Raw genomic sequence first — 22,302 nt, forward strand, 5'->3', positions numbered from 1 at the left:
AGTCATAACCCTACCTGCTGAAGCTCAGGAAAAGGTGACTATACTGATTGCTAATGAAACAAGCTGTGATGTTGTTGTGAAGCAAGGACAAAAGATAGCAGACCTCTTCGAGCTTGAATCAATTGTAAAACCCCAGTGCGAGAATCAAGTTCTGACAATAGACCCAGCAAAGTTTGACTTTGGAGATTCACCATTGTCAGAGGAGTGGAAAGATCGCCTGAGGAGAAAACTTTGTGAAAGATCCAAGGTGTTCTCACTGCATGAGTGAGATATGGGATGTGCAAAAGGAGTAGAGCACAACATCAGACTACATGACTCTTGATCTTTCAGGGAGAGATCTAGGAGGATTGCTCTCTCTGAGATGGAAGATGTGCGACAACATCTTCAGGAGCTGGCTGCAAATGGCATCATTACGGAGGCTCGCAGCCCATACGCCTCACCCATTGTGGTGGGCTGTAAAAAGAATGGGAAAATCTGGATGTGTATTGACTACCGCACCCTAAACTGCCGTACTGTGGTTCACCAGTACACTATGCCCGGAGTCCAAGATACCTTAGACTGTTTGTTGGGAAGCCAGTGGTCCTCTGTGTTGGATCTTCGGAGTGGATACTTCTAGAATCCTCTGGGAGAAGAAGATAAGGAGAAGACAGCCTTCATCTTCCCATTAGGGTTTTATCAGTTTGAACGCATGCCCCAAGGGATTTCTGGAGCACCTGCCACATTTCAGCGTCTTATGGAGAAAGTTGTGGGAGACATGAATTTACTTCAAGTGTTAGTTTATTTGGATGACCTGATTGTGTCTGGAAGAACCTTGGAGGAACATGAAGAAAGACTTCTTAAAGACTGTGCATTTCAGTGCATTTGAAACCTTGTGGGGGAATTGGTAAGCACCCCTTATGAGAGGGGCCACAATAGGGCAACCGGGCAGAACAAAGGTGCTAGATCAAAGCCACCATCCAACACGGACAGCCGCCCTCCTGCAGCTAACCTACCCCTATGCAGCACATCCAAGAGTGAGTCTGAGGAGGAAGACACAACCATGGTATATCCTGAAATGGAGACAAGATTTCAGTCTTGATCAGCTGAACCAAAAGAGACTCCCCATCCTCTGCCCTAAGCCCCATGGCGGAAGTATTTCAGCCCATTTCTGACACCCCTGTGCTGCTGGTGGGACCTCTGTGTGATGACACACACAGGTTATTGGACAGTGGAGACATACAGGTGGAGGATGTCCTGGGCACCTTGGACCTGCCACTGTTAGAACTAGAAATGCAGGGGCCTATGTCAGTAGCCGAGGGACCCTCAGAGGACACCTCTCCATCTGTTGCTCAAGAGAATGTCCCCTCTACCACGGCAACAGAGATTCTCAATAGATAAGACAGAGTAATAAGACCAGTAAAACGTTTAGCTTATGATGCACCTGGGGTGACTAGTGAGGAGCCAATACATTTAGCACACAGGCTTGTGGAAGCTAAAGTGAGCTATCTGAGGCCTTTTGGAGGGAACCAGTGAGTTGGTATAATAGGGAGTGTGATTTGTCGGGACAACAAATTCTTGGCTAGGAGGAGGATGACTTGCCCATGTGACTCCAAAACTCCATCTTGGAGCTGGATTTGCATAGGAGTGAGGAGGGGATCTCCACCCACAAGAGAAAGTCTATTTAAACCCCTGGGAGACCCCTCCGTTTTGTCTTCAGCTGGCTAAAGGGAGAGCCTCTCCACCCCCAAGGATTCTTGAAAGAAACTGGAACAAAGAACAGTAACTACAGAGAGTGTGAATGATTGCTGGACCCAGACTAGCAGGAGACTAGTCTGTGAAAGGAAGCTTACTGGAACTGGTGAGGTTTTATCTGTATTCAGTTTTATTACTGTAATAAACTTAGATTTGTATATTTTATTTTATTTTACTTGGTAATTCACTTTGTTCCGTCTGTTACTACTTGGAACCACTTAAATCCTACTTTCTGTATTTAATAAAATCACTTTTTACTTATTAATTAACCCACAGTATGTATTGATACCTGGGGGAGCAAACAGCTGTGCATATCTCTCTATCAGTGATATAGAGGGCGAATAATTTATGAGTTTACCCTGCATAAGCTTTATACAGGGTAATATGGATTTATTTGGCGTTTAGACCCCATTGGGAGTTGGGCATCTCAGTGTTAAAGACAGGAACTCTTCTGTGAGTTGCTTTCAGTTAAGTCTCAGCTTTGGGACATGTGGTTCAGACCCTGGGTCTGTGTTGGAGCAGACTGGCGTGTCTGGCTTAACAAGACAGGGTGCTAGATTCCCAGGCTGGCAGGGAAAGCAGGGGCAGAAGTAGTCTTGGCACATCAGTTGGCAGTTCCCAAGGGGTTTTCTGTGATCCATCTCGTCACAACCCCTCAGCCCCACTGATGGGGAGGACCCAGGTCTCCAGAGGACAAGAGAGCCAAACCCTAGACAACAAAGCCAAAAATGAAGATGGTGGAGAAGGGCCAAAGGAGTGCCCCCGTATAGGACAGCCAGGTCATTTATCCAATGACCATGGCTGGCCCACCTCTTGGCAGGAAGCCAAGCAGTGTTTGTCCCGCTGGGGAACAAAGGACTGGGGCATGTGAGGTGGAAGTTAAGTGTGGGCTGCAGGAAGCAGCTGGGGCACACCTGAACTTGGACAGAGAGGTCAGATGGACAGGGCATTGGGCACTGTGGTGCCCAGGATGGACAGTGCTGTAACTTTCTTTTCTCTGTGCTAACCAAGGGGGCCCTGTGCTGGAGTAATGGTCTCGAGTTGCAGTGGAGGAGGTTTAGGTTGGATATTAGGAAAAACTTTTTTCACTAGGAGGGTGGTGAAGCACTGGAATGGGTTACCTAGGTGGAATCTCCTTCCTTAGAGGTTTTTAAGGTCGGGCTTGACAAAGCCCTGGCTGGGAAGATTTAGTTGGGAATTGGTTCTGCTTTGAGCAGGGGGTTGGACTAAATACCTCCTGAGGTCCCTTCCAACCCTGATATTCTATGTGCGTCAATCGACTAATAAACTCTTCTGTTTTACAACACTGGCTGAGTGTCACTACAAATGCTGACAGAGGAGACACATTGCTCCCCAATATTGTACCAGTCTCCTTTAGGGGTCTGTCTCCATGGGACTTGCTGAATGGAGCTCTCAGTGGGAAACTGGGGTGCTGAAGGCCCAGGGGTTGAATCTCAGGAGGTGGTGAAGCCAGGTGGTTTTCCCTGGGGGATGGGGGAGTAGGACCCCTAGAGGGGTCTGTCACAATGAAAGGTCTTCCCAGAGACTATTCTAAAACTGGGGCTATTGCACTGGTTCTAGATCTGTGACAGCATGTTGTTAGGGTGAATCCACCTTACCAAGCGCTCCACATCAGTCTGTAGTACCAACCTGTCACCATCATTATTTACATCTCCACCAATGTTTGAGTCATCTGCAAATTTTACCAGCAATGATTTAATATTTCTTTCCCCCTCATTGATAAAGCTATTGAATAGCATTGGCCCAGAACAGGTCCCTGTGGGACACTGCTAGAAATATCCCTATTGGAGGATGATTCCCCACTATAATTACTTTGAGATCTATCAGTTAGCCAGTTTTTAATCCATTTAATGTGGGCTACATTGATTTTGATATTATTTTATAGGTGTTTCATGAGCACTAAGTCAAACCCCTTTCAGAGTCTGACACCTGTGCTACACTATAGAGTTCGGTCGTCTTAAATACATCACAGAGGACGTGAAGCTCTAGTGTAGACACCCCCCCCCCAAAGAGGTGAATTTACTACAACCATGGAAGAACCCTCCTGTCCCTGTAGCAAGTGTTTAAACCACAGTGTTGCTTCTATAGCATTTCTAGTGTAGACACACCCTGAATCTCTTGGTCATCTCCTCAGCCCATTTCACAAGACTCAGCTCAGCTTCTGACAGGCAGTTTATCCATATCACAGAAACCTCCAGCCCCACAAATCAGATTAGAAGGACATTTCCTGTCTCGATACCAGAAACAGGTCCTAGTCAAGTGCAATTCCCAAGTGACCCAGCACCCCATCCCTCCCCCGCTCCCATGGTGACCCCTTCTGCGTGTGAGGACTCACCTGAGAGGTGAATGGCCGATTGCCTCTCGGTCTCCAGCAGGCCATTCCGCACTATGCAGCTGATGTCTCCATTGTCTTCCCCTTCTGTGACAGTGACGTGACTCACAACACTATACAGGTTCTCCACGTTCTGAGTCATGTTGGTCACAATCTCCATTGCCAGGTTCTGCCAGTTCTTTCCAATCCACCGGAGTTCAGGTTTGGGGAACCAGCCTGCAGATCTACAGGCCAGCCCGATCCCCTGACCCCGGGGGCCCAGCACGTCAATGAACACTGGAGCCACAGCTACAGTGAGAGACAGAGAGTCTGTATCAGGAAATCGTGTCTTTGGTAGCACCATGTGATTCCCCAGATACCACTGGGTATAGTGAGCTGTGACCGGAAAACTCCATTCCCTTACATGCAAAGCCTCCCTGGGACCTCTCATCTTGACAACTCGGGAAATTAAATAATACCATCTTGCATTTCCATATAGCACTGAGCCCTGAAATCTCACTGAGGAATGTGCAGGGTGAAACTGCTATACAGAGATCTCTGCACCTGCTGCTGAAATGCAGCCACTTTTGGGGTGGAGCCCAGGAGCTGTCACGATCACTGCACTTCAGTACAGAGCAGAAAGTGAGGGATGGTGACCCCGCCTACATCTTTGCTCCCACTCCGCCTGTGCCACTCTTCTACATACTGTCCCTCTGATGTCCTTCTCCCGCACTGGTAGCAGTGCCCCAGGCGAAGCCACCCTCATGCTTGGATTTCCCTCTCCCTGTGCTGCACACAACCACCCTCCCCTCATTTGAATCTCTCTCTAAAAGAAGATGTCTCCTGTGGATCCTTTGAACTAGGACCCACCAAAGATTGGAGATGATTTAAAACAACCTCAATGCTCTGCATTATCACAGGAGGGCCCCTCACTTGGGGCTTGATGTTTCTGAATTGTATTGTCTGGAGCTACGTTACCCAGTGAGCTAAAAGGACAAAAACCATCCCTTCCACTGCCCTTGTGCAGCAGCACTGAATGCAGGGTCAGTGCCCAGGGAATAAATAAAGAATATCCCAGCCCTTGGAAACTGCAGGGGGAGTTTTAAGAGAGGCCAAATGTACTTATGACCTCACCTGGGATTTGAGCAGAACATCGGAGTAAAGGTCCCACTCCTTCATAAAGCACCGTAATGAGCATGAGAGCTGAGGACTGTAGCTTTACATCTAATTGAAAAGAGGTTGTTTAATGCAACACTGACCCTGCTAGCACCACAGTGGAGTCAGCGCTGAGTATGAGGGGACAGCACCCCCTACTGTATCCTGCACATCACTCCCTGCAGCACAGGACCCTGCTGCTGTGCTGGGCTCAGTACAGGGGCACCTGCATGGGTACAGGAAGCTCTGGATGCCCAGACATAGTCCCCCCAGTAGTGGAGGGAGAGCCTGGAGATCTGGGCCTGGTGCAAGATCTGAGACCTGAACCAGAAGATGTAAACCAAAGTCAGGCCATGTATTAAAGTAGATGCTTCCAAGTTCACTGTCCAGTACATTAACTTAGCAAATTTGCTGCTAGCCTTGCCAAAACATAGGCACTCGCAAGAAGTACTAGGCATGAGATATTTATGTAAATACTTTGCAGAAGGCTGGTATGGATACACCCGAATCTAGCGCAAGATAAGATGGCTTGACAGAACAATGTATAGAGATGTTCTGTCTGAAATATCAGGAACCAGGGGAGGTAACAAAGAGATGTCATGAAATACGTAAGGTGGTATGTAGGTTGTTTATCCTAGTTGTTTGCCTCAGTCTACAAATGTTGGGGTATCTCACTTTAACCCTTTGTGTGGCCGAGGGGACAGCAGGGACTCCCACTGCTGACTGAGCCACTGGGCACTCATGTGTTAATGTACCGGTAACCACGGAGCCTGGGCACTAGGACTGTGCCTTGAGGGCAATAAATCTGTCTGAGTGCCTTTGTCACCAAACTATTCTGATGGTTGTTCTTTATGAGTAACATCAAGTCTGCTGAATCAGCAGGCTGCACTATCTGCTAGTACTGATAACACTGGAGCTCCAAGAATGGAAACATTGAGCAGCTGGAACAGCTCCAGCAGCCTGGACATCATTACCGAGGCAACAACATTTCATCCTTATACACCCCTTAGTGCTCCGTCTCACCTGCAACCTGTAACTCAGTGGTGGCTTCCAGGGTCCACTGTGGGTTCCTTACAAAGCAATGGTATGTCCCAGTGTCTGCCACTTGGACCTGTTTCAGCTTCAGTGAGACGTTCCCGCTGCTGAACTCCTGCAGGAACAGTGATGTCCGGGTCTGGTAACCCTCCCCCGGCAGGTCCTGGGTATCCTCATGCATGTACTCATGAACCAGAATAAATCCTGGCCCAGCTTTCCTCCACTGCACGTCCATGCTGGGCAGCCCAGCTTGGGGTGAGAGCTGGCAGGGTAACACCACATCCTGGCCAACTACCTCCACCACAGGGTGCAGGGAGCCAGCCAGGGAGAACTCCTCTGAAACAGAAAACCCCAGAAACACAGTGAGTAACAAGAAAAAGGAGGGGGACATCTCTGAGCCCCACCCCAGCCCTACAGACACAGTGAGTGAAGAGGAGGGGGCATCACTGAGCTAATCAAAATTTCCTCAGTCGTGCATAGCTCATAGCAGAAGGTCCCAAAGCTGAGTCATGTGTCGTTCAACTGAGTTACTCAGTCTGGACACAAGGCAGTGAAGACATACCACCAATCCTGTCCTACAATCACCCAGAAACTCTACCAAAGGTGCTTGTCTTGCAACCTACCTACACTCTGTTGGCAAGGGGTGGCCCCGTCTGGAAGCCACCTGCCAGGTCATAGCACCCTGAAGAGCCCCATGGCACCCAGTTACGAGCTCCTTCAACTACAAGCAACTTCTTTGATGAATCAGTTTCAGATCCATGTAGAGCCACAATGGCTGCTGAGGGGCCACCTCAGGAGACTTCTGCCTGGCCTGAAAGTATTGAGTCTTTGATGGATCTTTGGGCCAATGCACGTCCCTGCCATGGATTCAATAGATCCAAAACAGAAACTCACTCAGATGGGATTCACCATTTTGGTGGTCGGTGTCTGGGGGAAATTAAGCATCTGAGGGTGATTTATGTCTGCACAATAGCTGTGTCTGAAGGGTCTCCAGGCTCGTCCATCCCACCATGAGGCATGTAGAGCAATAACTACTGAGCTGCAGCACCTGACACTCACTGTGTGGCTAATGGTGGGGAGGCATAAGGGGCAGATTTTCAAAGCCACCAAGGAGATTTTCATGAGCTCCCATTCATCCTAATGGGAACTGGGACCCCCATCCCTCAGGCCGCTGGGAAGATCTCAGCCTTGCAGGCCACGAGAATCCAGGCTCCCAGTGAGGCAGGTCAAGCAGCACGGTGCCTTTGTCAGGACAGGAAGGGATCAGGGTCGGGGGCTCTGGAAGCCTCTCTCAAGGGGAGAGGGAACTGTGTGATTTGCTACAAGATCCAACAATCCTGGCACCCAGAGCTAGGACATGTCCTGGTCACCCTAACATTATCCCCACCCCACAACCTCCTGGGCCTTGCCCTTTTACACTGCAGGACTGAGGAGGCCCCGGTCGGGGGGTGTCATTGGCCTCTGATGCCCCTGCCCCAGCCCTGCAGGGGGCAGTGTACATGGGGGACAGGGAGGGAAATAATTGGGATTCAAATGTTTTTACCAGATAGAGAACACGGCGCCAGGAGGAGGATCCCCAGGCTGCACACACAGAGCCGCCACCGTGTCGCCATGGGGACACCCCAGGCAGGGACCTGTAAGGAGAGATCAGGGATGGTTAACACTCCCCAGACTGCATGAGGGACCGGCAGTGCAGGGATCCACTCTGCTCCCAGACAGAGCTGCTCCCCAGGGACAGGAGAGGATTTCACCGTGTAGCCCTGAGGATTAATCTGTTGGTCTGTATAAAATGTATTTTTGATAAATTTAAGTATGTAATAGGCTTATAGATTTATAGATTTGCAATTGCTGAAATGCAAGATACCTACAGACATCCTGTATGACGCTGAAGGCAACCTTTGGGACCCTTACTTAGAAAAGTAATAATAAGACAAAATATCTACGCAGATGTCTGGGGACCTTTAACTGAACCAATAACAGTAAAGGGTGGAAAAAGGGATTTTTGCCCATAAATCTAACACCACAAATGCGCACATAACTGTCACTCATATGCACACACATGTGGCAGGTGTACTCTAACATTTCTGTGTGTGGGGGGGGGGGAAGATGAAATTTGGGCATAGGAGGAAGGATTTCCGAATAATGCTCCAGAAAAGGTGAAACAAATCACCATTAGGCAGGTGATACACCCATCTATCTGTTCCTGTTTACACTCCATCGCCTCCACCCCATCTACATATTGATGCTACCCATCTACGAAGGCTATTAACATGCCATGGTATTATTTCTTTTCAAAGCTGTAAGTATAAAGGAATCTAATTTCTGCCTCTGCTTTACCTTCTAAAGCACCTAGTTTATGTAGAGTTAAAACCAAAACGCAATCTTAAACTAGCTTCCTCTATCAGAGGTGTGATAAACACCCAAAGTGCTACTGCACAGAGTGAGTTTATAACAATATATTATCTTAAATATATCTCTTAAAGAACTGTGATATTTTGTAACTTTGTAATCTTGAACTGTTTTAACATTTACTTATTGTTTCATTGATTTTAATAAAAGGTCTTTATGACTATTTCTGTCTCAGTGTAAGTTCCTGTCATATACCCCGAAGTTCCTTTTATAAACTCTGTGAAGCCTGATTCAGGACAGACTTTATCTTCTGATCATACACGTTGGCGAGCCAAACCCATACTATTAATATCCATTAATTATTATTAATATTACTAATTAATTAGGAAATTAATTAATCAAATTAAATTAAATTAAGTGGATAAATTCCACCGACCCTACTAACCCAGCCCAAATCAGGCTACAACCCCTCCCAGGCTGTCCTGCCACCTGCCCAGGCCTGGCACTAGGAATTTCCACCCCTTGGCAGTGCCATGTATCCATCCCCATTTCCTCCTCCCCTTGTCGGTTCTCTGACCATCCATTGGTGCAGGTGTCCCCCCCGATTCCAGTGCAAGGTGAGCCTGCAGCACAGCAGGGCCACTTCTGAGGTAACCCCACTGGTACCCACACTGCTGTCCCCCTTGCAGAAGGGGCCTGGCTCTGTGCCTGCCTCCACCTGGGACAGCACAGCAGATGTGTGACCTGGGGCTCTCCACAGCTAACTGCATGAGGCCCTACACCATGAGCTAAAGATCCAGGCTGTGCAGCTGGGGCTGTGACAGACTCACATGCTGTGTGGATCAGGCCCAGGCAGGTCCATCTCACACCCTGGCCACTGGATGACATCTGGGCACCTTCCTACAGGTCAGCCTGCCCGAAAGTCACCCTCCTCTGTAAGTGATGCTGCCAAGTGACATGGATGGGGCTGGCAGTGGCTATTGCAGACACCAGGGGGCACTCTTAGATACCTACTCCTCCTCCCTTGACGTCAATGGGAGACCATCATATCAGTAGACCATCATATCAGTAAGACATATGGTGGGGATCAGGAGGGATCGTCTCAGCTCTGCTCAGAGCCTCAAACATCCTATCCCCAATTCTCTGGTCTGTGTACACAGGGTCAGACTGGATAGACACAATGGGCTCTTCTGGCCTTAGCATCTGTCAATCTATTTTTGTTTCAGTTCCAGCTCCTTCAAAGCCTGTCCATATATGTGTGGTGCATTAAAAATTGCATTAGAATTGTAAACTGTCACTGTAAATGCTCTGGGGGTATTCCTGGTCCTTCTGGCAGGGGAGGGCCCGGTGTGGAAGTGTGTGATCTGGGTCCAGCAGCAGGCAGTTGTACAGAGAGCAGCCTAGAGCAACATAGGGTGACCTGGGCCTCTCAGCTTTAGGGAACAGCCTGCTTTGTCTCTCTCTGATTTGGGTCCTTGTGTGTTATTGTTCTGGATTCTAAGCATTAAAGCCGTGTTCCGCTGCAACCTTCCAGCCAGAGGATTTATGTTTATATCCAACTCCTCTGTGTGTGCCAGGAGCATAACAATGGACATCCTTCCCACAAAGAGACCTCCCTTCTGAGCCCATCCAAGGTCACTTGAGAATGACATGATGTTCCTGAGGGCGGGGTTAAAACCTACGCATTATAAGCCCCATTATAGGAGTTGGGGGTGCAGGGTCCCGGCGGCACTTATCCCGGCTCCCAGGAAGCGGCCGTCAGGTCCTTGTGGCCGCTAGGCACACAGACGTCCAGGGAGGCTCCGTCCATGCACTGCCCTCGTGCCTGCAGGCACCTCCCCACAGCACCCATTGGTCATGATTCCCAGCCAAGGGGAGCTGCAGAGCTAGCACTCTGGGCAGGGGCTGCAGGGACCTGGCAGCTGTTTCTGGGAGCAGCGTGGAGCGAGGGCAGATATCGAATCTGACTTAGCTCCAGGCCCGCACTCTGCCGCTGACCAGACTTTGAACAGCCAGGTTGGCAGTGCTGACCAGAGCCGCCAGGGTTCCTTTTCGATCAGGGGTTCCAGTCAAAAACTGCTTGCTTGGCAACCCTAGGTCCGGGGACCAGAGTTCTGAGAGGGGAAATGCCTCATGCAGCTCAGCAGGAGTTTTCCTGCCAGTTCCGCTGCTCTGCAGGTCCTACCAACCCCACTCAGCAGGGACGGTGTGTGTAACAGGGGCGAAGAACCTTGGGGATCCAGCCCCACCCCCAGTACTGCTGTAATGATCTTGGGATTCATTAATCAACAAATGAGTGAACTAGAAAGGAATAAAATGTTGTTAAAAACAAACTAGAGAGTGTCTGTGGTGAACTACTGGGCACAGCTGTTATGCTTATAAGCAGCACACAGGATTTTTTTTTTTTGGAGAAAAGTCAATACCCCCATACTTTTTTGTGTTTTTGTTTTATAGGCAGGCCAGGTTTTAATGGCTTTTGCCTTTTAAGGGTTTAGGGGAAATTATTCCACTTTTTTTTCCTGTGCTAAGCTTTACATTTATTTACAGGTAATAGCTGAGAAGCATTATTACCATATGATTTTAAAGTTGTTGTTTTTAAAATCATATATATTATATACGGGGTACTTATTAATATTTTTTATGGTTATAATTTGAGCCTTTTGGTGTTAGGTAGTTTGTTTGCTGGCCAGGTATGTTTTTTAGTGGCAGCTTTTTTGTGCTGCCATTTATGGACATTTTTTTTCTTTTTTTATTAGTTAGGCAATTTGCATTAAGGCAGATGCTTTCTAGCTTGCTTTTGGATTCAAAGCCATTAGCAGCTCAGAGACTCTGTCTGAAAAGGTACACAATTAACTTTCAACAGAGTCCTGCTTACTTTTTACTTTTAACTCCTGCTTCCAAAACACACACACACATCTGAAAAAGAAAACGCAACCTATTGTGGCTCCTTTTGGAGCCCTAATAGGATTTTAATTAAGTAGCATGTTTTGTTTGCATTTTCTTTACTCCTTCTACAATATAAACTGCATATGGCCTGGGAAAAATGCACATTTTTTTCATAGTTTAACTTTTATAACATTATATTAGCCATATTATTTTTTACATAAGGTGTAACTGTTTTTTTTGTGCTTACAGAGTTTTTAGGTACCCTCATCAAAGTGACAGTCTGATTACACAGAGCCAGCTTAAGGCTCAGTGTTTTTAATATTGCTTCTTTGTGCACCTTACCCTGGTTGTTGCTTTATTTTTTTTTCTTTTCATTTTTTACTATAATTTTTATTTGCTATTTTGTTATTAAAAACAAATTTAGAATTTCTTCCCATTCTTCTGAGTTTGATTGCCCTGCTGCAGCCATGACTTTGTTTTTTTTAAATATATTTAATGTTATAAAGCATTAAGGTACCTTAAGGGTTAAATGCTAAATACCAAAGCCAAACAACACTAGTTACCTGTGTCTGGCAAACAGTGTCTGTTAGTTTTGCAACAGTTGAATGAAAGATTCAAATGGATTTTAGTGGTATTATTTAAAAACAAAACAACATTATTTTAAAATGTACAAAACAGAGTTTTACAAACCAGGAGTATTGATTTAGGTTCTTAAAACCTTACATATTTACACACACACTTTTTAAAAATATTTTTACATTGTTTTAATTTTTACACAGCTGTACATAGATTACATTTATATATATTTGGGGGCAGTTAAGTTCCAATAGAAACCACTTACGGTTTTTTAGCAAATTTGACTAAATTGTTTATAGTCAAATGATTTACATGTGATTGTTTTTTTGCCTGGCTAATTACAGACATTCTTTTGGAAAAGGGCTGATTTTTCCTTCAGAATGGCTGCAAAGAAACCAAGATTTTTTTTTATAACACTTTTTTTAACATGTTTACAAAGTTGAATTGCTTAATTTCCTCCAGCTTTTGCAGAGTTAACGTCTCACTCTCTTTCCTTAAATCACTTGCTTATTTCCCAAAATGACACCTTCATTAGTTCAGATATCACCATTCCAAGTATTGTATGAGAAATCTGAATTTCCCATGCCTGTAGTTACTCCTTTTCATACTCCTGCAGCTATGGCCATCAGGGCTCCCAACCTGTTTTTTTTTTTTTTAATTTCTTTATTTCTTGCCTTTATTTGTTTGAGCCCAATCCTGCTTTCCTCGCTGAACTGTCCCATCCCATGGGCACAGGCTTTGTTCCACTAACCATTTAGCAAGGAGCATGGACTCCTTACCTAGTCCCCACCCCTCTTGGTCCCTTTTCTTAAACATTTTTCTTAAAATTGTGAAATCACAACAATATTTCACGTTTATATTCTTTAGAGTGAGGTCTTAGAGAAATCTACTTCTTATTTGCCCACACTTGTGCTAGGACTTACAAAACACAAAAAGTTTATACCCACTAAAAACTCTACCTCACAGAGCAGGAGTGGGGAACGCTAAGCTCCCTACCTTTTGAGCTCTATCCTGCTACAACTGAGGGCATATTCACCTATATTTTTTTCCTCTGACAGAAGGGTAGGAGCAAGAACTCTAATTCTTCTCCTATTGCCTGGTACTTCTACGATTGGGGTGTGCACACCTGAATGATTGATCACTTCATACATATGGTATACCTGTCAGTAACATTTTCAACAATCACAATGCATGTCTGCCCCTTTTCACAATTCTCCACAAAAAATGTTATGCTTATAAGAGGCACATGGGAAAAGGCAATACACTGCATTTATTGAAGATACAACAATTAGTATATGCATTTAATTATGCACACACACTGTGTTCTGCCAGTCGATGTTATAATTACTAGAGTCTGGATCAATCTAGTGGCCAGCTAGGTTGATCACGAGTAGGCAGGAGCAGGGTTGTGTCAGTTGCTACATGATGCTCCATGGAAGTCTTGGTAGAATGGACCCAAAGTTTTATGGCAAGGCGCCCTGTTTATATGGTGATTTTTTTTTATTGGGACCAATGAGTTTTGCACTGTTATGCTGTAATTAATTGTTGTTTGATGAGTGCTTGTTTTTTTTTAATTTTTATTATTTTTTTTATTAATTTTTTAGGGAGTTATTTTATGTTGGTTTTGATTACAGCTGCTTTGTGTTTTATTGATAGGTGCTTGTCCTATTTTTAGAATTGTTAATTTGCCCTTTTTAGATATTATACATTATTTAGATAATAGGGGCATGTTGCAGCCTTTTGGTGCCCTTGCATTTGTTTTGAGGAGTTTTTTAGAACATTTGGTTCGGTGGTGGCTTATATATATATATATATATATCATACACATTTTTTATTTACATACAATATAGAACTGATTTACACAGAACATTTTGACCAGGAACTTAACATTGCAATGGAAAAGGAAAACAATTATTGCATTCCTTTACTTATATTAAAATGCTAAAACTTCAACAAAGTGGTAACCGTAAAAGGTCTGTTATTGCCTTGAAATCAGCTCAGATACAAAATTTTACAAAATACAAACATAAAATCCTACTACTACATAGCTATGCTGTGTTCTTCACCCTCCTGCCAGGCATGGCTCTACATTTCTGTGTTCATAACACTGTCCCTTATGAGGGAGTCTCTCTACATTATAATCTAGTACAAATGTATCTCTACAACTGATACCTAGGCGCTGAGAGAAGTAGTGAGGGTGAGGGGGTAAAATCCTTGTTAAGTCCCCCACCTTTCTGAGGATGAGAAGTCGCCCATGTGCTGGCCAGGAGGGGAAGGCAGGACCCACCCACAGCCACTCCAGTGGATGGGGGCAGGTCTATGGGGGGCAAGCCAGGGAGAGCCAAGGACCAGGCATTGCCTTAATCCAGCCCCACCCTCGGCAGAGCTCCCAGCCCCAGCTGGCCCTGTAAGGAGGAATTAGAGTTTGACCCCCCCAGCCGAGTGCTCTCTAGTATCATTGCATCTCCAGCCCCGCCCCAGAGCAAAGGGTGAGCGTAGGTTTCTGGGCCATTTTATTACCTATTTGCCCTTGTGCAAAGCGGGGCTCTGAGAGAGCCACAGAGCCAAGGCCTGGCAGGCACTGAGTATTCTGGGAGGCTGGTGAAAATGGGGATTTTTTTTTTTAGGAAAATTTTGTTTTAATTCAAAAGTTTGCCTGAAATCGTCCAATATTCTGACAAAATGACTCAAAACAAGCAATAATTGTTTCAAATAGATTGGAAATTCAATTAAGATCAAATGGAATCAGAATGATTTTTTTCAAGTTCACTTCTTAGTTTTTTTCTTCTTAAAAGCCAAAAAACAAACAGACAAACAAAATTGATTCCATTAGACTGGACTCGAAATGAACATTTTTTATTCTGAATCCTTTTAATGACAATTTTCAAATTAAATGAAATATTTTGTTGAAAATGTTCCTATACTTTTGAAAAACACTTTTCATTACAAACATTTTCCATTAAACATTCTTGACCAGCTCTAGTTTCCAGGTTCTTTACAGGGCTCTTGTTCAGCCTAATAACACAGGGTAAAATACTGAAAAGGCACCTAAGTCCCATTGGCTTTCAATAGGAGTTAAGGACCAGATCCACAAATGGACACAGCTAGATTAAGGGCCAACTGCTCTGAGAGCACCTACCAGTTCAGGTCTTCTGCTAAATACAGTTGGGGTCAGGTGAGGGATGTGGGCATGTGGCCAGAATACCCAATAGTCCTTGGCTGTAGCACTCACCTGGGCTGTGGGAGAACCAGGATTGATTTCCTGTCTCTGATTTTGGGCAGGGATTGACCCCAGGTCTTGCATCCAGGGGAGTCCCCTAGTAACAGGTTGCAGAGTGAGTCTATCCTATTGGAGCTGGTCCCTGGGCTACTGACTGTAATGCAGGAGGAGGGGTTTATCTCTCTGGCTCTGTACAAGGAAGGGCTGACTGGGTTTAGGTGCCTTACTCCAGGCGAGGGTTTACTGCTGAGAATCCCAACTGGAGGAAGGCACCTTCCTCCAGCCAGTTAGTCAAGCACCCAAGGCTCAGATCAATGGGAGTGAGGTGCCTAAATCCCTTTGTGTATTTGGAACCTAAGCCCTGCCTCATTTCCTCTGGATTTCACTGGCTGGCTTAGGCAGCTGCCTGCTCACTGTGCTGGCTTCCAAGGGGCCCTTTGGTAGTTGCCCAGCTCTGCCTAGACCTTGTACGGGGAGCCTGCTTGCCAACTCGGGGCAGTGAAGTCCCCTAGGCAGCATGGCACCTGGGAGTCAGGCCCTGCAACCCTGTGACTCCAGCCCTAAACTTCTAAATCACTTAAGTGGTTATGAAGAAGTTAACCACCAGCCAGCACAGTTGGAGCCCACCCCCGCCTCCCCGCCACCTTCCTGCAGATGAACAGTGTGAGCTCCAGACACACAATAGAAACCAACACACAGCAACACCCAAGACAGCTCTTAAACCCCCCAGAGCTTCCCAACTTCTGATCAACAAATCCAGCTCTCCCCAAATCAGCATAGCCCAGCCAGGGCCCTTATGGCCTCTCTGCACACGACAAATGCCTGGTGCTAGAGCGTGTGTTAACAGCACTAACCACTCAGGGTGAAATCTTGGCCATACTGAAATCATTGGGCGTGTTCCCATTGGTCTCTCCAGGACTTAAGACTCAGTGAAGACACAGGTGCCACCACAATAACAACACTAGAGTGACTCCTGGGGTCACCGTGGCCAGCCGACATGATACTGACCCCGGTTGTCCTTTTCCACACCAAGAACAAAACTGTGTTCAGCGCAGTGCTCATCACACCAGGCTAGTTACTGCTGTTGTGTATGATTTGCATTATGGTATTAACGAGGAACCCCAGACAGGGGTCAGTGTCCCACTGTGTCAGGTGCTGTGTAGACATGTAACGACAGTCCCTGCCCCAGAGTACTCACCATCTGACTCTCAATGTCAGACAGGACAGAGCCAGGGGGTGAAACAGACAAACCCCTCAGTGGTGATGGGCTGGGAGGACAAGGTAACAAGACAGAAGAGGGAGCATAGCAGGGAAGCAGAGTCCCAGCTGGCTGCTAGCCTAGCCAGCTTCAGGTGGCAGCGCTCAATAGGCCCCATGGCAGAGGTAGGCTCCAAAGGGGGATTTCGAGAAGGGGAAGGTGGTGGCTTTGTGAACTTTGGCAGGAAGCTGTTCCCATGCATGGCGGCAGCTTGAGAGAAAGTGCGGAGGTGCTCGAGGGGACAGGCCGACATTCAAGGATGCTGTTGTTGGCAGAGTGTGAGCTGATGACTTGATGAACTACTAGGTCTGACAATTAATACATTATCTAACACCACACATCCCTCCAGCACAGACAAGGCCTGAGTGTTCAGTGTCCTGTGCTGGATTAACTCATATTCCAACACAATGTAATGTCCCATGGAGATGAGGTTTGAAAGGGTCTGAACCCAGCTAGGCTCAGCTACACCTGATTGCCAGACTGAGCTCTTTGGGGCGCGGATGGTCTCTCACGGTCTGTATGTGTCACCGGGCACAAGGGGAACCTGATCTCAGCTGGGGCCTCTAGGTGCTACTGTAATACACATAATAATAACAACCAGGAAGCACCTTCTATTTAGATCTCTGAACCAAATAACTGCCACCCTGCCCCCACCCACCCACTCACCCACCCACTTCTGGCCTGGCAGCCCCCACTCCTAGGGGCATCTGTAAGGAAGTGCTATGAGGCCCTTTTGAAGAGGCACCAATTCACCCGTGCGCCCCATCACACCCTCCAGGGAAAGGCCACAAAGAAGCCCAAATGGCCACACTGTGCAGTGAGGGGATAACGGGCTGAGCAGTGACTCACACCCACCATCGGCATTTGCCCAGCACTGATGGGGGGTGGGAACAGGCCATGGCAGGGGGGATGTGCTCCCAGGGGGCAGAAGTATGAGCAGCCCCTGGAAGTGAAGGAACAGGGATAATAACAGGGAGGGACCTACCTTAAGAATTCAGCATGTCCCAGCAGATGCCGTGCAGCGAGCCAGGGGTCCCGGTGCCACACACAGTGCCCAAGGAGCTGAATAGATGTTCTGGGGGAGACGGGGAACTAAGTCCCGGAGCTGTGTGTGAACTCTGACCAAGGGAAAGTGAAAGCACCAGGGCACCTGTTACACATTAACCTGCCAGAGGTATTATCTGGCCAGGATCCAGGGCAGGTGTTCGGTTACCTGTGGAGACATGGTGAGCAGTGAGGAATTTATGTGCCACTGGGGTTCCCATTCATCCTCCCATCACTTGGGAGGCCCATGGCAGCTGAGCATTGAATCTGCTCCTCACTCTCATCCCATCCCCTTTCCTCACCACCAAGCTGCCTTTCGTGTCCCAGCCTGTGCAGCACTCTGGGGGCATTAGCAGGGTGGGGGATGCACAGAAAACAGCAGCCCAAGGGTCTAAAATTCAGTGCAAAGCAATGCCAGTGGCTTCATTGTAGGCAGGAGGCGGAGCATAGAACAATCCCAATGATTTCTAAGGAGGAGCTGTTGTGACGGTGGGGACAAGTGCTTTTACTAGGGGTCATCCGTAGGGTTTGAACTCAAGATCTACCATGGCATAGCACAGACCTCTGGCACTTGAGCTCTGTTAGCACTTCTTATCTGCATCCATTGAACCTAAGCCCTATAGAGCAAAATACCTGGGTTACTATCACCTGGCTAAAGGGAAAAGTTGCTACTTTCCTGCCTGTAGCCACCCCAGAAACCTAATTTCTGTTCTCATAAATATAGGAGCCCAGCTGGGCTAGCAGGAGTTACACCTGGGACCTTATCCAGCTCATCTTGTATGAGATCCTGTTTAGAACTGGCTGGCTGGGCCATTCTTGGCGTTTGTTGTGATCCAGACACACCCTGCTCCAGGTAAATGGGAGTGTTGGCCCAGTGACCAGCTCACTGCTGGGAAGAGAGGCTGGGTGGGGATGAAACATCTGAACCATCCAGTGAGGTTCCTGCAGGAACTCGCCTGTCTGAGACTCAGCCAGCAAGAGCACTGGGATTTCCATGGCTCTGGGGTCTGGGCAGCACAAAGCTTGGACAGTGAGCATCCCGCCGGGCCCATGTACACCTTCCCCCATTCATATTTGCCCCCAGAACAATTCAAGGTTCCTCCCAAGTATCCTGGGAATCACAGCATCCTTCCAGCCGGAGGGGAAAAGCTCCACAGCATGGCTGGCCAATGCGTTAACCCCTAAGATGTCATAGGGGCCTCATGCAGGACAAAGGGCAGGATGGAGGATGACAGATTCCAGTAATGAGGATATAAACATGATGCACTCTGGGGCAGGTGGAGATGTTTTTTTCCTAAGGAAAACTGAGATGAATTTCCATTGAAACGTTCAACAAGAAAATTGTAACTTTTCATTAAAAAACTGAACACCTGAAAAGAGGGGGGAAACTTTTCAGCTGTAAACTTCCAAATACTATAAAATTTGGAGATGTGTGTGTGTGTGTGTGTGTGTGTGTGTGTATGTGTGTGTGTGTAGGAGGGTTGGTTTTGTAATGAACACTTGAAAGTGTCCAAGGAAAGCAGACACTTTACTCTCTCTTTCTCTCATTTAAAATCAAAATCTATTCTATCAAAAAAGGTCTTGATGTAAAATTTTCAGCTGACCCCAATCATCAGCTGGGAAGCTCTGGGGGTTTAACTAAACCATATTAAACACCTGTGTGGTTGTTCTTATTCAGAATTAAAGTCAACTTAGTTTGATTTTGCTCTATCCAAGTGCTCCAATCACCCTCAGCCCCTGGAAATGGTTCAGGCTCAAAATCTGGGCATTTTGGTCTGAGTCTTCCCACTCCTGGGGCTCCCTGCTGCATGTCTCCCTCTTCCCTGCTGTCATCTGCCATTTTCCTTCCCTGCTAGCGGCTGATCCCAGGGCTGTCCCATTATTACAAGACTGTGGGTCTCCTGCTTAGTGGGATGGCCCAAGCAGGCAGAGTGCCTGGAATGAGCTCAGTAACAGCAGCACAGGTGTTCCTTGCTGGGTGAGGTTACAGAGGCAGCTCCCCTCCTCCTGCGGCTGGTGCTGCTGACTTCAAAACCACTTTCACTTTCCCAAGGAAGCACCCTCTCCCCTCCCCATTCTTTCATGGTTACTTCCTTACCGGAGGGGGCCGTCCCCTCTGGGAGCAACAACACCCTTTAGGAGCTGTCTGTGAATGTGCCCCATACACAAATCCAGCCAGCAAAGTAATTCAGGTGCAATATTTTGGTGATTCACACCATAATTGACAGATTATCAGAGCATTTAAGTACAAAACCTGTTTTAAAATGGGCTCTTCACTTTGTGAATCACATAAACCCAGACTGCTCTGATTATTTACATTATAGTAGCACCTAGAACCCCAGTCACAGACCAGGACCCCATTGTGCTAGGTGCTGTACAAACTCAGAACATAAAAACAGTCACCCACCAGGTAGATCAGCAGCAGTATTTGAACACTTAGGTGTCAGATGCCCAATTTAGGCCCTTTTTAATCCAGGCCAGCTAATGGAGAAGGACATGACAAACACCTTCACAATGGGTTACACAAGTATTCACTTGTCAGCTGTAGAATATTGGTGATCAGCAGGGGCGGCTCTAGCAATTTCGCCGCCCCAAGCACGGCGGCACGCCGCGGGGGGCGCTCTGGCGGTTGCCGGTCCCGCGGCTCCGGTGGACCTCCCGCAGATGTGCCTGTGGATGCTACACCGGAGCCGCGGGACCAGCGGACCCTCCGCAGGCACGCCTGCGGGAGGTCCACCGGAGCCGCCTGCCACCCTCCCGGCGACCGGCAGAGTGCCCCCCGCGGCATGCCGCCCCAAGCACGCGCTTAGCGTGCTGTGGCCTGGAGCCGCCCCTGTCTCCAGTTGCTCTGCCCCAGTCCAGCATCTCCCTTCCCACTGGTCCCCTCTTTCACTGATCAGCCACAGTCACCTTAGTGTTTAGAAATGGGAGCCGGTTTGGAGTCTTTAAACTGAGAGGGGATGTCTCTTTCTACACAATATACTCTAGCTCAGCCAGAAGTTAGCAGCTCAATGCAGGGATCCCTGGGGGAGGCTCCCTGGCCTGTGTTGTGCAGACACTCAGACTAGATGGAATCATTGGTCCCTTCGGGTCTTTAAATGTACGACTATGAAGATAAACTGCCCTGGAAACCTCATGAGAACAGAGAGAGAGAGAATGAGACAGGTTAGCCTGTGAGGACAAAAATAACATTGTGTGAGCAGGTTATTCAAACCCACATCTAGGGTGTGATACACCCTGACCCTGCTGGGCTGCTAACTGGGGATCAGGCCCTGGAGAGCTCACTGCTAGGCAGAGGAAGAGGTGTCTGCACAAGAGACTCTCCAGAGTCTCAGGGTGCTGTCAGCTTGTCCTGTGGTTCCCTCCCTGCACTGATGCATGGAGCAGCTGGATTGTGTGTGCAGAAGGTTGCTGAGAAGGAGCTAATGCTCATGGAACCCAGGGCTGGCTCTAGGCACCAGCAAACCAAGCACGTGCTTGGGGCAGTACAATTTCAGGGGCGGCATTCTGGCCACCTTTTTTTTTATTTTTTTGCTTTGGCAATTGCACTCCCAGCGGTTTGTTTTTGTTTTTGGCCCTGATGGCACCTACACTCCTCTCCCTTCCCTCTTCTGAGCAGCAGCCAATCACTCTCTCTTCCTGCAGTATCTGACTCCATCAATGTCCCCTGAAGGGCTGGGAGAAGGGTTTCATTCTGCCCAGGCTGCCCTGGGGTTTGCGCTGGTGGGAGAGAAGCAGGATCTAGCCCAGAATCAATAGGGGGTGGGACACTCTGTGAGATACATTAAATTCCCTGTGGCGTATTTCCCATATTGTCAGGGAAGTCTCTATGTATTTTGCCACCCCAAGCACGGCAGTCAGGCAGCCTTCGGTGGCATGCCTGCGGGAGGTCTGCTGGTAACGTGGATTTGTCGGCATGCCTGCGGGAGGTCCGCCGATCCTGTGGCTTCAGCGTACCCACCGCTGAATTTCTGCTGAAGCTACGGGACTGGCGGACCTCATGCAGGCATGCCGCTGAAGGCAGCCTGAATGCCACCCTCACAGCAGCCAGAAGGTCGCCCCCCGTGGCTTGCCGCCCAAGGCATGCTCTTGGTGCGCTGGTGCCTGGAGCCGCCCCTATATATTGTGTCTCTGGTGTTTTCCCTCACTCCCACTCCTGTCCCATCCAGGCTCTTCCACTCTTTGAATGAAATAGCCCAGGCTCATTGGCCTTCCAGGCAGGTACCAGGTTGGTCATTGTCACCCAGGCTTTTGGGCTGGGGGCAGCAGGGAGGAAGGACAATCCTGTGGCAAGGGCAGTGGACTGGTGCTCAACATCCCAGGCTTCAATCCCTGACCCAGCTGTAGACTCCTGTGTGCCCTGGGGTCAGTCACTGAGTCTCTTTCTGTGTCTCATCTGTGAAATGAGATATAAACGGATATAAATTGTCAGTCAGGAAATTCAGGCTTGAAATTAGACGAAGGTTTCTAACCATCAGGGGAGTGCAATACTGGAACAGCCTACCGAGGGAAACAGTGGGGGCGAAGGACCTCCATGACTTTAAGATTAAGCTAGATAAGTTTATGGAGGGGATGGTATGATAGGATAACGGGCTTAGTCAATAGGTCAATTAAGTGCCACACTGGTAAATAGTACAATGGGTCAATGGTATGATATAACCTTTTCCAGAGGGTTTGGCTGGAGAGTCTTGCCCGCATGCTCGGGGTTCAGCTGAC

At 47.7% G+C, this 22,302-nt stretch overlaps 1 protein-coding gene across 1 annotated transcript in view; it reads right to left on the reverse strand.

The window, feature by feature from the left end:
* Nucleotides 1–7,866, reverse strand: part of LOC123350611 (butyrophilin subfamily 3 member A2-like) — a 28,843-nt gene extending 20,977 nt beyond the window's left edge. Inside the window, exons 1-3 of the mRNA XM_044989263.1 lie at nt 7,797–7,866; nt 6,242–6,589; nt 4,088–4,372 (exon numbers count right to left, since the gene is read on the reverse strand). Of these exons, the coding sequence (XP_044845198.1) occupies nt 4,088–4,372; nt 6,242–6,589; nt 7,797–7,866 (703 nt within the window). The remainder of the gene's footprint in view (nt 1–4,087; nt 4,373–6,241; nt 6,590–7,796) is intronic.
* Nucleotides 7,867–22,302: the final 14,436 nt, after the last annotated feature.

The sequence above is a fragment of the Mauremys mutica genome, chromosome 15 (genome assembly GCF_020497125.1).
Source record: "Mauremys mutica isolate MM-2020 ecotype Southern chromosome 15, ASM2049712v1, whole genome shotgun sequence".
NCBI classification, from domain to species: domain Eukaryota; kingdom Metazoa; phylum Chordata; order Testudines; family Geoemydidae; genus Mauremys; species Mauremys mutica.